At 35.6% G+C, this 17,158-nt stretch overlaps 1 protein-coding gene and 1 long non-coding RNA gene across 2 annotated transcripts in view; both read right to left on the reverse strand.

Annotated features, from left to right (window-relative positions):
* Nucleotides 1-17,158, reverse strand: part of LOC128206078 (lysine-specific histone demethylase 1B-like) — a 31,905-nt gene that overhangs the window by 13,856 nt on the left and 891 nt on the right. The window contains exons 2-13 of the mRNA XM_052908224.1: nt 16,548-16,724; nt 14,433-14,522; nt 11,933-12,143; nt 11,502-11,543; nt 8,568-8,733; nt 7,008-7,186; nt 6,039-6,221; nt 5,500-5,574; nt 5,020-5,148; nt 4,207-4,372; nt 1,467-1,525; nt 775-975 (exon numbers count right to left, since the gene is read on the reverse strand). Of these exons, the coding sequence (XP_052764184.1) occupies nt 775-975; nt 1,467-1,525; nt 4,207-4,372; nt 5,020-5,148; nt 5,500-5,574; nt 6,039-6,221; nt 7,008-7,186; nt 8,568-8,733; nt 11,502-11,543; nt 11,933-12,143; nt 14,433-14,522; nt 16,548-16,705 (1,659 nt within the window). The 5' untranslated portion in view covers nt 16,706-16,724. The remainder of the gene's footprint in view (nt 1-774; nt 976-1,466; nt 1,526-4,206; nt 4,373-5,019; nt 5,149-5,499; nt 5,575-6,038; nt 6,222-7,007; nt 7,187-8,567; nt 8,734-11,501; nt 11,544-11,932; nt 12,144-14,432; nt 14,523-16,547; nt 16,725-17,158) is intronic.
* On the reverse strand, nt 15,108-16,223 carry LOC128206079 (uncharacterized). Its single transcript, XR_008256380.1, has 2 exons — nt 15,935-16,223; nt 15,108-15,765 (listed from the first exon to the last, which is right to left on the reverse strand). It is a non-coding gene; the product is annotated as an uncharacterized LOC128206079 (long non-coding RNA).

The following is a 17,158-nucleotide window of genomic DNA, read 5'->3' on the forward strand; positions in this document are numbered from 1 at the left end:
CGGATCTGGCTGATTTTCGAAAGGAACCCAGCTCTAATGGATATCTAGATACTGTACAAGTTTCATCGAGATACAATCAAAACTGAAGACTGAATCGTGTTCACAAGCAATTGTTTACAGACGCACGGACGCACGGATGCACATACTACGTACACATTACCATCGCATAAGCTCTTCTGGCCTTTGGCCAGTAGAGCTAAAAACAGATTTCACTGTTTATGCACAACTTGAACAATTACTATGGCAGCCTTAATAAATTGTATCAGTATGTCTAAGGGTGAGAAAAATTTGCAGCCAAACCGGGGCTTGAACCCAGCAACCCTGGCTAACTGGGCGAGTGCTCTACGGACTGAGCTACCCGACTTGTTACACACTTTCCCAACACCTGTATAGGAAACGATACCATGACAAGAATATTTTGTTTGTTTCAGGGCCAATATATCTGTATATGATTTATAAAATATCGGAATAAACAATGATAAGGCAGTCATTGATAATAGACTTTTAGATGAATATGCCTGAATTGTTACATTTATGCCAAGCATTTTTTTTAACAAACCCAGTTGCATAAATCTTAGAAAGAGAGCAAGCCTAGAAATAATCTTACAAGTGCTTGCGGGCTTGTTAAATTTTCTCCACTGTTGAGGTTCTCAATTGAGCTAATCTATGAGACAGTCCTTATTCCTTGTAAACACATAGTGGTAGCGTCTTTAATCAGCTCATTTTAAAGACCCCTATAAAAACAGCTTATATATATTTCAAGTGACTGCTTACCGGACAGTTTTTAACAATATCAATCCCCTCTGCAAGAGATGCAAGTATTTTCTCAAAGTTGCCATTTATCGTGATTGGCGGACCGGAGAACTGCGGGAGGTCGTCGTTTTGATCCCAATGGAGTGCAGACACCTCGGACAGTCGACTCCCACAAGCAAACTCCAGGTTTGACATGTGAAACTCAAGCAGTTGTTCTTCCAGCTGGATAATAAAAGTTTAACAGTTTTCTATTATCATCAATATAACTTTTAATTTTCATCATATGCTTGCATTGGCCACCTTAGTGTAAAAAGTTAACAAGACAGCCGTGGAATAAATGCCAATGCTCGTCTGTTGTTTGTAATTCAACAAGGGACATAACTCTACCATTACTTGAGCCAGAGTATTGGGCCTTGTTGTACATGTGTATTTAGTCTCTGGAAACACGTGTTAAAAGTTTCATTTCAATATGTATAAGGCTTATTCTGAGAAATTACCAAGATTTGACTTTTTTCTTTGAAAAGATAATTCAATGTATTCTTCTGCAGCAAATGAAATTTGTTTGAGAAGATATTACTGGAAAAACTTTTAAAGTGTAAGATCTCAAAAAATGGTTTCTAGCCAGAAAAAATAGACTCTCATAATTTATATCATGTTTCAGGTGAATTAGTGTAAACTAAGATGAATCAGGTTCTGATGACAGGAATATTTACCTTAGAGAAACGAATGCCAGATTCATCCTTGAACTGCGAGTGGAGCTGCCGAAATTGGTCTACAAATCACAGACAAACACATTATTGATGTATTAATAAATATTTAATACTGTGAAATCATTTATATTCATTGGCATGAAATTTCGTGGTTTGCCAAAAAATTACAATTCTGTGGGTACTTGAATTAGTGGTTTTTCGTTTTTGAAAAAAAATATAATCGAAATTGCGATCGTCCTACATCGACTGCATTCCACGCGCTGGCCCGTGATTTCCGTTGTTTACGTCACTCGGTTTATGACACTCGCTAAAGTGGTACAAATGCCAATTAGTGCATATATCCATGTCAATTATCGATTTAATTGGAAATTAAAATTAAGGTCATAAAGAAGATGTACCCTGATCCTTAATACAGATAGACGAAGCCATTGAATGCCAATTAAGAATTTTGCAAACTGTGAAAACACCGAGAAGGTCAATATATTTGAGTCAACAATCTTTAAAGATAGCTGATGTTTACAAATTCAATCACTTTTGAATATCATCTCATTTCAATATTTATACACACGTTTTTGTTTAATAAGTATATTGAAGGCTTTGTTTTGTACATTGTCACATTGGGTGCTCAGTAACCTCTGATGTAATCGAATAATTATTTCATTAAAGAAATAACATCAAGAACCGACACTCATCACTTATTTTGTAAACCTTATAATGAACAGCACATGTTAAGGCACGTGCAACTGTCATTTGTTTCATAAAAACACATTAAAATGATTTGGTTTATTATTTGTTAAAGGCTGATATAATATATTAATAAAACAATGATAGTAAGATATACAGTTAGACGGATATTTACGATGTGTACTGCGGCCCCTGTAACGAATAAACTAGAGTATGTACATAACATGGCAATTGAAAAAGGGAATAAAGGGTCAATATTTCGTGGGATCTTGAATTTGTGGATCACCCAACCCACGAAAACCACAAACATTAATGCCCCACGAACATTAATGATTTCACAGAATCAAAATAAAAAAGGCAGTGCTTTTTGAAAAGCTTGGCCTTTTTCATTTTGGTAATATTTAAAGCATTAATTTGAATGCTTAAAGCTCATTTATTCATATCATGGAGGATTGAAATACAATCTGAATCAATCAGAACTATACCAACAGCATAAACAATGATTCTGATGTTTTTTTGTAAACAAAATTAATGTCTTTTAAATGGTGAAAAAATATCCTTTTTTATTTAATAGCAGAGTTTCGGCTGATTGGCTACCTTCAATAAGTGATATAATAGCTTTTAAGGAGCATATTGCTTAACAGCCAAAACAAGGTGGTTTTTTAAATGATTATGGGACAAAACTCATAAGTACACTGTAGCCAAAAATGAAAATAGCAGCATAATAATCCAACAAAAAATGCCGTAATGCGACAAAACCAGGTTTTCAATGATTGACAGAAGAACTTCAGCCTGTGTTGTGAGAATTATAATTAAGTTGATTTGTTGTGTGTTGTGTGTATGTATAAGAACATACCGAATTGGTTAGAGGATATACACAGAAGACAGGAAGCATGCATAAGAGTGGAAATAAATAATTAAGGGAAAGGTTAATCAATTAATAAAGATGATTATGTTACTTTGTCATGGTACATATAGATATTGTTATAATAGGTGATTTTAGTAAATGATCAAACTCTGGTGCTGGAAAATAAAAATGATTTTAAAGGAACTTGTTCACAAATATTTGGATTTTGATAGATTTTTCAACTTTGATGAAAATAATTCATTTTACTTAATATTATTATGAAAAATTAAAAGCTGCATCTTAAAATCTGACTACATCGAAAACATGTTTCTATTTCAACACAGTTATATACATTGTACAAAGTTCAGTTATAATAAATGAACTGTAATTAAAGATATTCAATTTCAACCGTTTTTCTATTTTTAATAAAAGTGACCTTGACTCTAGAGGCCCCAAATGCAATCCCAAGAAAGGTATCCATAAACGCTTCCTAAATATCAAGTTTGGTCAAAATATGTCAACCCTAGCTAAAGTTATTCAGTTTCAACCATTTTTCTCTTTTAAGTAAAGGTGACCTTGACCCTAGGGCTCTATTTGCAATTCCATGAAAGGTCTCCATAAACTTTTCATATGTAACAAGCTTGGTCAAGATATATGGACCCTGACTAAAGTTATTCAGTTTCAACCATTCTTCTATTTTTAGTAACAGTGACCTTGACCCTAGGGACCCTAAATGCAATACCATGAAAGGTCTCCATAAACTCTTCCTTTATACCAGGTTGGGTCAAGATATGTCAACCCTAACTAAAGTTATTCAGTTTCAACCGTTTTTCTATTTTTAGTAACAGTGACATTGACCTTGACCCTAGGGACCCCAAACGCAATCACATGAAAGGTCTAAACAAACTCTTCCTATATACCAAGTTGGGTCAAGATATGTCAACCCTAACTAAAGTTATTCAGTTTCATAGGTGAGTTTGACGCCGCCCAGCCTCTCGGCCGCCCGAAACAACGACGTTTGTCATTCTAATAACCAGGTTTCACTATGTGAAAACCTGGTTAAAAATCACCACTATCAATGTAAATGTAAAAACATTAATTTTATCTTAAAATCCTAAAATAAAAATTTGCAAAATTCCTTGCCAGAGCATTCATTGTTGCAGACAGACTTTAATCACTGAACAATAAAGTCCAAGGATAAAAAATACTTACCTAAAAGACTCTTGTCCTTTTCTTGATCTTTACACAGCTGTTTGTTGATGTCAAGCATTGCTTCAAAGTGGAACTGCATTCGCTTGTCTATTTTGTCATCAATTATCTCCCCTGACTCAGTTAGGAGCACGCAACTCTCACTTAACTCAGCTACTGGAATGTCAGTCTGAAACAGAGTTGTCTACATTGTTATCAATTATCTCCCCTGACTCAGTCAGGAGCACACAACTCTCACTTAACTCTGCTATTGGCAAGTAAGTTTGGAACTAGAGTTGTCTACTGTGTCATCAATTATTGCCCCTGACTCAGTCATGAGCACACAACTCTGCTCCTGGAATGTCAGCCTGAAACAAAGTTTACCATCTTGTCATCAATTATCTCCCTTGCTTAGTCAGGAACACTCCCAACTCAACTCCGCTACTGGAATATCAGCCTGAAAGGGGTTATCCATGTTGTCATCAATCATCTCCAATGACTCAGTCAGAAGCACACAACTCTCACACAACTCTGCTACTGGAATGTCAGTCTGAAACAGAGTTGTCCATCTTGTTTTTAATAATCTCCCCTACTCAGTCAGGAGTACACAACTCTCACAAAACTCTGCTGCTGCTGGAATGTTGGTCAGAAACAGAGTTGTCTATCCATTTCAGAACAGATCTCCTCAGACTCATTCAAGAGCACACGAATCTCACTTTGGATTGTGAAATGTACATATTAGTCAAGTAACTGGACATTTTAAAAAAACATACTTATGTTTTTTTTCCCTAACAAAAACTATTTATAGATCTCTTTCTTTCCAAACAATTTCTATACCTGTTTACACATGACTACGAGGGGGTTGTTGTAACAGCCAATGACCATGTGAGCCTGGGAGGGGAATTCTGACCCCTCACCATCCACTGCCCGACCCCCCAGCTGAGGTCCTGCCTCAATAACTTGAACCTGAAAAAACAAGATAAGGTAATTAAAAGAGAGGGAGAGGTATTACATACATTTAAATGTCATTAAATTTATAAATAATTTGTACTCCTTTAACTCCCTTGCAGAATTAATTATCAGAAAAGATCAGTAAAGAGGTCAGCAAAGAAAAGAAATGAATGGTGCAGCTCCAGAGTGAATATCATGCAGTTCGTAATGATTCTTGAAATAAAACAGTATCTTCCAAGTGTTAAGGTAACTGCTGAGAGTTACATCCCCATGCAAAATTTCATAATTATTTTTTAAAAAGGGGCTTAGCGCCAGAAGGAACAGCAGAGAGGACCTGCCCATGAAAAATCCCTGACCCACACATACCTGCACACCCAGGTTTACAAGCTGTCTAGCTGCGGTTAGTCCTGCTATACCGCCTCCCACAATCACTACTGGGTGCTGAAATATATATATATCCCAATATCTGTCAAGTTCATACAGATATTCAAAATATTCCTTTTCAATATTAATTTTGTTTGTCAAACAGAAATGATTTACTTATTATTTGTATAATTATTGTTATTATCACTATTTTCATTTTTATTATTTTTTATTATTATTATTTTATTTTTTTATTATTATTATAATTATTATTACTATTATTGTTATTTTTATTATCATTATTTGTATTATTATTATTATTATTATTATTAGTAACATCAAATATGGTTTATATTCTTAGCTCAACTGTGAAGACTGCAGACCAGATGTCATAGGCATAGCTGGTTGGTACCAATCTGATGACCTCTGTGGTTAAGGGCTATCACCACAACACCACTCCCACCCCTTCACTAACTTTTGCTTAAATCATAATTATACAATGATGAAATAATTATATCACAATTCCTAAAGTACAACTGTACCTTCTGTTCCTGTTCTAAGTCTTGTATAAATGATGCAGATTTGGGTGGGGTAAGTATGCCAACATTGATGTGACCTTTCAAGGTCAAGTATAGCAGCAAACGTTCCACATGCAGAGTTAGCCAGACTCGGGACAGGCCTCGCAAGTTCAAGTGTAGCATCACAAGCTCAAGGGTAACATACGTCTGAAAGATAAATCACAAATTAAAATTAATAATGAAAAGAAAATCTATCAATGTGACCTTTGAAGGTCAAACAGAGCAACAGGCAGTGTATTAATGTGACCTTTGAAGGTCAAACTTTGAAGGTCAAACAGAGCAACAGGCAGAGTGTAAACCTTTGAATGTTAAACACAACAACAGGCAGAGTGTATTAATGTGACCTTTGAAGGTCAAACTTTGAAGGTCAAACAGAGCAACAGGCAGAGTGTAAACCTTTGAATGTCAAACACAGCAACAGGCAGAGTGTATTAATGTGACCTTTGAAGGTCAAACAGAGCAACAGGCAGAGTGTAAACCTTTGAATGTCAACCAGAGCAACAGGCAGAGTGTATTAATGTGACCTTTGAAAGTCAAACTTTGAAGGTCAAACAGAGCAACAGGCAGAGTGTAAACCTTTGAATGTCAAACAGAGCAACAGGCAGAGTGTATTAATGTGACCTTTGAAGGTCATCCTTTTAATTTTAAGAAGTTCCCTAATGAAAAGGCCAGACCGCTTCACAAATTTTCCCTGAAAAAGTACTGGGTTGGTATTCATAAAATATCTTAAGTAAATTCTAACTTAAATCACTTGGTAACCTCTAAAATATATTTATTTTATGCATTATATATACCTTTATGTTAAATATAACTTTTCTCTAGATCTGACTAAGAAATGTTTAGGAAATTGTTCTTAGTTAAGAAATGACTTGGGATTTGTATGAATATAAGCCCAGTACTAGTATGGCATGAACTAAAGAAAACCACTCAAACCTTAACATCAAGGCACCACAGGGTGACTGCAGTGTTCCTTATCATGAGGTAGTATCGGAGGTAAATGCCGGTGAATTCCGGGAAATAAAGTTGCTCCTCATCGGAGAGGTGATCAGGGGGGAATGTAAGTGCTGGTGAGTCGCTGTCGTACTGGAAGGGTTGCAGGTACGGACGCACTTCTGAAAATTTAGACAGGAAGTTTTAGTCATTAATGCAGTATGTGGCAATTCTTATCTTTATCACAATCCTAAGTCAGGAGTTCTGAAAACACTTTAAGATATTTATGGAATGCCCAATGGTCAAAATTAACACAATCCCGCCAGCCCTGCACTGGCAAAATGTTTTTCGGGCTTGCTCAAATTATAGATTATATGTAGTAGAGCTTGTTTGAACAAGAGCTGTCACAGAGACAGTGCGCTCGACTATTCTGCCGCTTTTCAGTTAAGGATTGAAAAGTTTTGGTGAAACATACATGGATCACTGTTACATTAGATTTCAATGCAATACATGATGTGCTGAGAATTATTAACATAAATGTGGTTACATGCAAAATTTTAACCAGAATTTCTAAGTCTATGATAATAAAGGGCCATTATTTGCAAAATACAGTTATCTAACTTGTTTATTCAAGTAGGTTGGGTGGTTGAATACCATTGTATCAAGTCTCAATGCAATACATGAAGTAGTTGCTGAGATATTATCCTATGTGTGCTAACATGCAGACCTTAACCATAGTTTCTAAGTCGCATAATTAAGGGGCAAAAATGATATAATACGCAACATAGAGTTATCTTACTTGATTAAATAAGAAGGTTAAATGGTTGGGAGCCTTTGTGTAAAGTTTCAATGCAATACATGATGTATTCGCTGAGGTATTGACTTAAAAGTGGTTACATGCAAAACCTTAACCAGAATTTCTATGTCGAGTTAAAAAGGGGCCATTATTTGAATTTAATGCAAACCAGAGTTATCTTACTTGGTTATTTAAGTAGATTGGATGGTTGAGTACCATTGTATAAAGTCTCAATGCAAAACATCAAGAATTTGCTGAGATATTAACCTATGTGTGGTTACATGCAAAACCTAATCCAGAAATTTTAAATCAAATAATAAAGGCCTTTTATTTGCATTATATTCAAATAAGTGTCATCTAACTTCATTAATTTAGTATGTTAGATAGTTGGGAATACATATCCAAAGTTTCAATGCAATTAATGATGTATTTACTGAGATAATGACTTAAAGATGCTTACATGCAAAACCTTAACCAACGCCAGGGTGAGTAGTATAGCGCTCCTTATTCTTCAAATAGTCGAGCTAAAAATGACGCCAAACAGTAGAGTATGAATTTGGGCTTGCTCAACAAATGTCTAATTTTGATGACTGAATGCCATACAAGGGTTCAAAAGAAATCTGGGTACTTCCTACAGTTTTTGATGCAACTTTCCAAGCAAAACTGTACAAGTGTCTGAAGTTAAAAGCCTTCAATCCTGATTTCACGATTAAGCCTAAACTTCATTATTGCTGGCCTTTTATTCTTGAAGGAAGTCAGTGACTTACCAAATATCCCCTCCTCAAACTTATGTACAGAGGTATCGGAGGGACTAATTCCCACGCTATCCTGTGTGAAGTCGCGAAGATATGGAGCGTAGACAGCATTACGCAGATACTGGTTACACGAGATGTGCATCGGCCAGAAGTAGATCTCTTTTGCCATCTCCACGCGCTGTTTGATAAAAAATGTAAATATATTGCATAAGTTTGAACCATTAATGTTAAATGATACATATAGTAAATACATGCTTTCTTGTAAAATGACATTTTTACAACACCACTTAAGATGTAGCTTTCCTACACTACTTAAAGTTCATACATGCAATAAAAAACAACAATAAAAAGAAACCTTCTACAGGGTTCTAAAAACTGATAATTGTCACTCCTAAAAATTAGCTAGGGGTCTGTTTGAGTGTGAGGGATTCATGCCCAATGCAGGGTCAAGGGGCTTAGACCCCCTTTTATGTAATTCAAAAGTCATTTTTAATCATATCAAGGTACTATATACTGTTTTTGGTGAAAATGTACTAGAAAAAAAAAATCTGTATGATTGCACAATTGTCCGAAGTTAAAAGGTCTCAATCCTGAAATTAAGAACCCCTGCTCTCTTTTTTTTAAGGAAACAATTTAAAACTCATTTATCACAATCTTGTTTTAACTAGTTCCAATAAGAGATGAACCATTTTCTGTTTTGGACCATTACTACTTTGCTTACAAGAAGATGTGTCAGTACATATTCATCTCGTAGGTCAGTACATATTCATCTCACGTGTCAGTGAATATTCATCTTGTGTGTCAGTACATATTCATCTCATGTGTCAGTGTATATTCATCTTGTGTGTCAGTACATATTCATCTCACAAATCAGTGTATATCCATCTCGCGTGTCAGTACGTATTCATCTCGCGTGTCAGTGTATATTCATCTCATGTGTCAGTACATATTCATCTCACGTGTCAGTGTATATTAATCTCGTGTGTCAGTACATAATCATCTCACATGTCAGTGTTTATTCATCGTGTGTGTCAGTACATATTTATCTCATGTGTCCATGTATAATCATCTCGTGTGTCAGTACATATTCATCTCGCTTGTCAGTGTATATTAATCTCATGTGTCAGTGCATATTCATCTCACATGTCTGTGTATATTCATCTAATGTGTCAGTACATATTCATCTCATGTGTCAGTGTATATTCATCTCGTGTGTCAGTACATATTCATCTCATGTGTCAGTGAATATTCATCTCGTGTGTCAGTACATATTCATCTCACTTGTCATTGTATATTCATCTCATGTGTCAGTACATATTCATCTCACTTGTCATTGTATATTCATCTCATGTGTCAGTTCATATTCATCTCACTTGTCATTGTGTATTCATATCATGTGTCTGTGTATATTCATCTAATGTGTCAGTACATATTCATCTCATGTGTCAGTGAATATTCATCTCGTGTGTCAGTACATATTCATCTCACTTGTCATTGTATATTCATCTCATGTGTCAGTTCATATTCATCTCACTTGTCATTGTGTATTCATATCATGTGTCAGTGTATATTCATCTCATGTGTCAGTGTATATTCATCTCACATGTCAGTGTATATTCATCTCATGTGTCAGTACATATTCATCTCGTGTGTCAGTGTATATTCATCTCATGTGTCAGTACATTTTCATCTCGTTTTTCAGTGTTTATTCATCTCATGTGTCAGTACATATTCATCTCACGTGTCAGTGTTTATTCATCTTGTGTGTCAGTACATATTAATCTCACATGTCAGTGTATATTTATCTCGCGTGTCAGTACATATTCATCTCGCGTGTCAGTGTATATTCATCTCATGTGTCAGTACATATTAATCTCACATGTCAGTGTATATTCATCTAATGTGTCAGTACATATTCATCTCACGTGTCAGTGTATATTCATCTCATGTGTCAGTACATATTCATCACGTGTGTCAGTGTATATTCATCTCATGTGTCAGTGCATATTAATCTCACATGTCAGTGCATATTCATCTAATGTGTCAGTACATATTCATCTTGTGTGTCAGTACATATTCATCTCACATGTCAGTGTATATTCATCTCATGTGTCAGTGTTTATTTATCTCATGTGTCAGTGTATAATTATCTCATGTGTCAGTGTAAATTTATCTCATGTGTCAGTGTTTATTTATCTCATATGTCAGTGTATAATTATCTCATGTGTCAGTGTTTATTTATCTCATGTGTCAGTGTATATTTATCTCGTGTGTCAGTACATATTCATCTCACGTGTCAGTGTATATTCATCTCGCGTGTCAGTACATATTCATCTCACGTGTCAGTGTATATTCATCTCGTGTGTCAGTACATATTCATCTCACGTGTCAGTGTATATTAATCTCGTGTGTCAGTACATATTCATCTCACATGTCAGTGTATATTCATCTCATGTGTCAGTGTTTATTTATCTCATGTGTCAGTGTATAATTATCTCATGTGTCAGTGTTTATTTATCTCATGTGTCAGTGTATATTTATCGCATGTGTCAGTGTAAATTTATCTCATGTGTCAGTGTAAAATTATCTCATGTGTCAGTGTATATTTATCGCATGTGTCAGTGTAAATTTATCTCATGTGTCAGTGTAAAATTATCTCATGTGTCGGTGTATATTTATATCATGTGTCAGTGACAGCATTTGTATATCTCATGTTTCAGTGCATATTCATTTCTTGTGTCAGTGGCTATTTATCTTATGTGTCAGTGTAAATTTATCTCATGTGTCAGTGTAAAATTATCTCATGTGTCAGTGTATATTTATATCATGTGTCAGTGACAGCATTTGTATATCTCATGTTTCAGTGCATATTCATTTCTTGTGTCAGTGGCTATTTATCTCATGTGGCTGTACATATTTATCTCACATGCAATATTTTATACTCACAAAATCTTCAGGAGTGTCACAGGATTCTTCTTGACTCATATGCTGAAATGTAAACAAGTAAATAAAGGTTGGAAAATGAGTCACCACTATGGCAAAAAGTGTTTCAGTATAAAATTTCATAAAAGTTACTGGTACATTTTTTACACTGTCTAGTGTCAGATTGTGTTTCTTGGGAACATATGTTCTGTTTCTTAAAATATATATGTTCTGTTGTATTGGATACATATTTTCTAACAGATTACAATGGGTGAATTCTATAAGATCATGAGATTTTATTTTTTTCTCACAATGTATTTTATAGTTTGTAAATCACCAATTACACAATGTCCTGTAGTTTGAACTTTGCATCTTAGTCAAATATCAACCACTTTTTTAACTTCAAGTTTACTATTCCAAAATTAGAATACATTGTACATACAAATTATACGTACCTTCAAAACTTTTGTGCAGACATAACTCTTCAGGAACTTAGTTGTAATTTCTGTTTCCCGGAAAACACTCCGCCATTTTCCGCAGAGGTTACATTGTACCCAGTATGGCAGAATCTGGTCACACATGTACGCCTTGATGCCGTTGTCCGAGTTCCCATATTGACTCCATAATCGCTTCCAGTTCGCATAAATGTCATACCCAACGTTGTGGCTGTAAAAATGAGTGTGCTTTCACTTTAAGAGGAATAAATAAAGGCAAAATGTGACATGAATGTTTGTGAGTCTGTTTATTTTTTTTTTAAACTTTATTAGCTATAGGAAAAAAAAATTTGTGTCTATTACCCGACCCAACCTCCTAAGAAGACCTCGACACTAGTGATTTTTTTCCATTTCTGTGGTATTCATTTTATCTATTAGTGGAGGGACAGATGCAATTGGGGATTAAACATGAATCGATGCTGTTTACATTCAATAAAATCAGAAGCACCCAGTTTATATCGGTAACACGATCAGTTGTAAAGCCTAGTTTGATTGGCTGTGGATTGAGCATTCATAACTTATAACAAGAAACGCAGCAATGCGACGAAACCAAGTTTGACAGAAGAACTTCAGCCTGTATCTGTTTTTCTATTTTTAGTAACAGTGACCTTGACTCTAGGGACCCCAAAAGCAATTCCATGAAAGGTATCCATAAACTCTTCCTTAATACCAAGTTGGGTCAAAATATGTCAACCCTAACTAAAGTTATTCAGTTTCAACCGTTTTTCTATTTTTAGTATCAATAACCTTGACCTTGACTCTAGGGACCCCAAACGCAATCACATGAAAGGTATCCATAAACTCTTACTATAGACCAAGTTTGGTCAAGATATGTCAACCCTTACTGAAATTATTCAGTTTCATAGGTCAGTTTGACGCTGCCCGGCCGCCCGCCCCAATAACGACGTTCGTCATTCTAATAATCAGGTTTCACTATGTAAAAACCTGGTTAATAAGGGTCGTGTTAAAGACCCTCCAAAACTTTAAATGACTGGAAATTTCATTCCCTGAGCAGGACACCAAGCTTTGCCTCTTCTAAATTGATCTATACAATGCCGATAAGGTAATGTCGTTGGCTTTAAACAAAATATCAACAAGAGGCCCAAAAAGGCCTATGCTCTACTGGCATGGCTCTTGTGGTCATTTTCAATCTAGAGCATGTTTGTATGAGTAATAGGCAACAAATATATAGTTCACTTTTAGTGTTTGGGTTAGCTGAAAATGCTGCACGTTCAACATCTGACGACAGAAAGTGTTGTAAGCAGATTAGTAGCATGACCTATTTTAGTATGTGCCAAGTAAAGGTAATTTGAAGGTAAAAAATATTTGCTTTCAAAACTGTACTCATGATCAAAATTTCATTTCTGTAGCTTTAAAAATAAAAAAGTTGGTCAAAAGGTCAAAGTCAAGGTCATCCGAGGACAACATTGATGCTCGTTTGCAAAACTGTACACATGGTCAAAATTTCATTGCTGTAGCTTTAAAAATTAAAAAGTAAGTCAAAAGGGGTGGGGCTAGCTTTTGCCCAAGGGGCATAATTTCAAATGTTGTGCTAGACGGTCATCATATGATGCGCGACAACAAATAAAGGTATAAACAAGGTATGGGCCTTGTGGTTTGAAACAAGAAGATTTTGAAAATATTTCTTAAATAAGTCTCTATGAAAATTTTGACCCCCGGGGCAGTGCCAGTTTTGACCCCAGAGGCATAATTTGAACAACCATGGTAGTGGACCACTAAATTAAGCCTTGTTCAAAAATAGCAAGGATCTGCATAGCTGTTTCAGACAAAAAGATTTTTAACATTTCCCAATATAAGTATAGCAAACCTGTTTATACTTTCAAGACCCATAATCTAGGCATGCATGGGCCGATTTGGCAGGTTTTCAATGGGAACCGAGCTTTGATGGATATCTAGATACTGTACAAGTTTCATCGAGATACAATCAAAACTGAAGACTGTAACGTGTTCACAAGCAATTGTTTACAGACGCACTGATTTTTTATACTTTCAAGGCCCATAATCTAGGCATGCATGGGCGGATCTGGCTGGTTTTTAAAAGGAACCGAGCTCTAATGGATATCGAAATACTGTACAAGTTTCATCAAGATACAATCAAAACTGAAGACTGTATTGTGTTCACAAGCAACTATTTACACAAAAGCTTTTTTTTATACTATCAAGGCCCATTATCTAGGCATGCATGGTCGGATCTGGCTGGTTTTTAAAAGGAACCGAGCTCTAATGGACATCTAGATACTGTACAAGTTTCATCGAGATACAATCAAAACTGAAGACTGTATCGTGTTCACAAGCAATTGTTTACAGACGCACAAACGCACATACTATGTACACATTACCATCGCATGAACTCTTCTAGAGCTAAAAAGCATATTCTTCCATCTGTAGCTTAAACACACTATTTTTATTTCAACTTCAATTTGTTGTACCGTCACCTTACCTTCGGTAGAAATGTTCGAAGCATTCATTGCAGAAGTGTTCACCTGCAGTTATATGATACCATCTTGAGGTGTAACCATTTCCACAACACCTGAAATATGGAACTGGCATTTAGTTATTGCAATCATAACAAGATGAACACAAATATAATGTTTCCTCTTTTTGGGGTAGTAATAAACTAGGACTAAGTACTAAGTACATAAAGTGTAAGAATATGGGCCTTTTCATCCAAGTATCTAATTTCCATAACTCAGTTATTCCCCTTTTTATGTTAATGATTTATGGCAATACAGAGTTATAGGTGATTCCCATCTAAAATGCTACATGATAAATAATATAAAACAAGATGCCCGATTTTGATAAGGCCTAAAAAAATCGGTTTGGATAACCTGTAAAAGTGCAAGCACTTATTTCCAACGGGGTCCTTTGTTTTGCCTGATGGGACAGCACGCTGAAGAGACAGTAGTGGGATACAAGGAAGTCCGGGTGCTATACCCTAGTCCTTTTCCCAAGAGACCCCTTGGTTCTTTTACGTGCTCAGTGTAAAGCACCGATACACCGGGTACAACATTCCTGGGTTAAACCAGTACTGAGTACACCACTTTCCCAAGCTACCCTTTAAATGCCGTAATAAGGCCAAAAAAAAAAATATGTCTGGTTCAGGAAACGTTGTCCCAAAAAATTAGGAGGGTAGGCATTTTTTCCATTTTTTTTTTTTTTTTTTTTTTTTTTTTTTGGACGTATGTTGTCTATGTGTAGACGATGCACAGAGCAGTCAGATCACTTTGTAACTCCCAGCATGTGGTATTGTGATGTGTGCTTGTTTCAATGCAGTCATTTAACCACATAATAACAGAGCATTTCAACCCTGTATTATCTGTAAGGACCACAATGGAAATAAGGTTTTATTTTAACTCTTTTTTGTGTTATCCTTGACATAAATGTTATATATGTTTATACATGTTTAAATTTGTATTTGTCATGTTATATGCAATTTTTATGTCGAATAAATCTATCTAATCTATCTAACCATGTATCATCTTTGTTTATTCACATTATTTTCCTTTTCTATGCTTGCTGTTTATGTACCCTATGCCTTTTAGTCACCCTCTGTACAATGCTAACCTGCACAAAGAGTTCACAAAAGAGATTCATGTACAACCTAGTATTTTATAAAAATTCCATTTTTTAAAGATTTCTGTCGACAATTTTGTTTAAAATATCTTGTAAAGATAAGTCACTTTAATACATCTCTTTTGTGAATTCTGTCATTGTAACAAATGCACATTGTGAGTGGTGTTGCACAAAATCATATAAGGCATTAGCTAGGCAACCTTAGTGCACTGAGGACCTAGGGGTCCAGGTTAGAAGAGCAACAAAAGTATTATCCAATACTTTGTGAGTTTAATATTATTAATTGACTGTTGATATATTTCCCAAACACAATTATTAAAGTACAAAATGCGTACATTCAATGACATGGCAATTTTTTCACTGTGCAACCATGCTGGACCGCTTTCATGACCTGCCGCTCTGCTCCATGTTCACATTTTTGGAGTTTTATGGCCATCAAAGTGGCTGGTGAACACGCCATGGGCGCCGCCATTGTTGTGCGCTCTATTAACCCAAAGATCGATATAAACGCGCTCTATTAACCCAAAGAGCAATAACTACAGAAAAGAAAATTTTCAATACGCAGTATAGCGGTTTTCGGCCGCGATTTCGAAAAAAAAGTTTAGGGTCGGCGGGTAAAAAATAGGGTCGGTCGGGTTTCCTGAACCAGACATATTTTTTTTTTTGGCCTAATCATTTTTTTTACAAAACGACAATAAACCGGTAGGGTTGGTGCCTGTGTCTGAGGTAGGGTCGGGTAACCCAAACCAAATGTATTCTTTTTGAGGCCTAAGTAGTTGAAACTTTTAAAAAACATTGGAGTAAAGAATACTTTGAACAGTCATTAAAAGTAATCATTTTAGAAAATAAAGAATTGGTCCAACACGACATAAGTTTAAGATATTAATCCTTCTCAATATTTTAAATACAAGCATGGCTAACTATAAGTCACAACACTGTTGAGATTCGCTATGAATAACTTATTTAGAAAACTGAAACATACGTTGAAGAGACTCTGGCAAAGCAAATAGGAGCTTTGGCAGGACATGTGTTTTTTGGGCAGCTACGGACTTTTTTCTCCACCTTAGCAGAGTCTGAGTCAGCTGCATCTGAAGCTGCTTTCCGTTTTGTGGACTGACGTGAAGGCTTCCTGGAAGACATCCTTGAATCTTGATGAAATCTGAAACATGGCATAGTGTTTTAGCCAGAAATTAAAAAGGGCAGGGTGGGCCAAAAAAGGGGCAGGGTGCTTTCTTTAAAGGAAAAAAATGTGCTCGTCTGCTTCAAAGAAACAATTTTCAAATAGGTGTGCATTGTTTGTACAATGCAAATATATTTTTTTTACTAAGTTTACAAATGTTTAACAACATTTTCTATCATTCCTTCACTTTGTCTATCGCATTTTAAACTATTATCATCTGACCAGAGTCTTATCTATGTACATTCTGATTGGTTGACATTCAATAGCTCTGCCTACTGGCGATGTTTCGATAATTGGATGATAGATGACCCAACTATTGGATTAGGAGATTACCTATTATAAATGGGTAATTGTGATGTTTTGACTGCTGGAATAGTACTCCATGCTTAACAGATTTACAATTTGTTGACTTA

This window comes from Mya arenaria, chromosome 10 (assembly GCF_026914265.1).
Source record: "Mya arenaria isolate MELC-2E11 chromosome 10, ASM2691426v1".
Classification (NCBI taxonomy): domain Eukaryota; kingdom Metazoa; phylum Mollusca; class Bivalvia; order Myida; family Myidae; genus Mya; species Mya arenaria.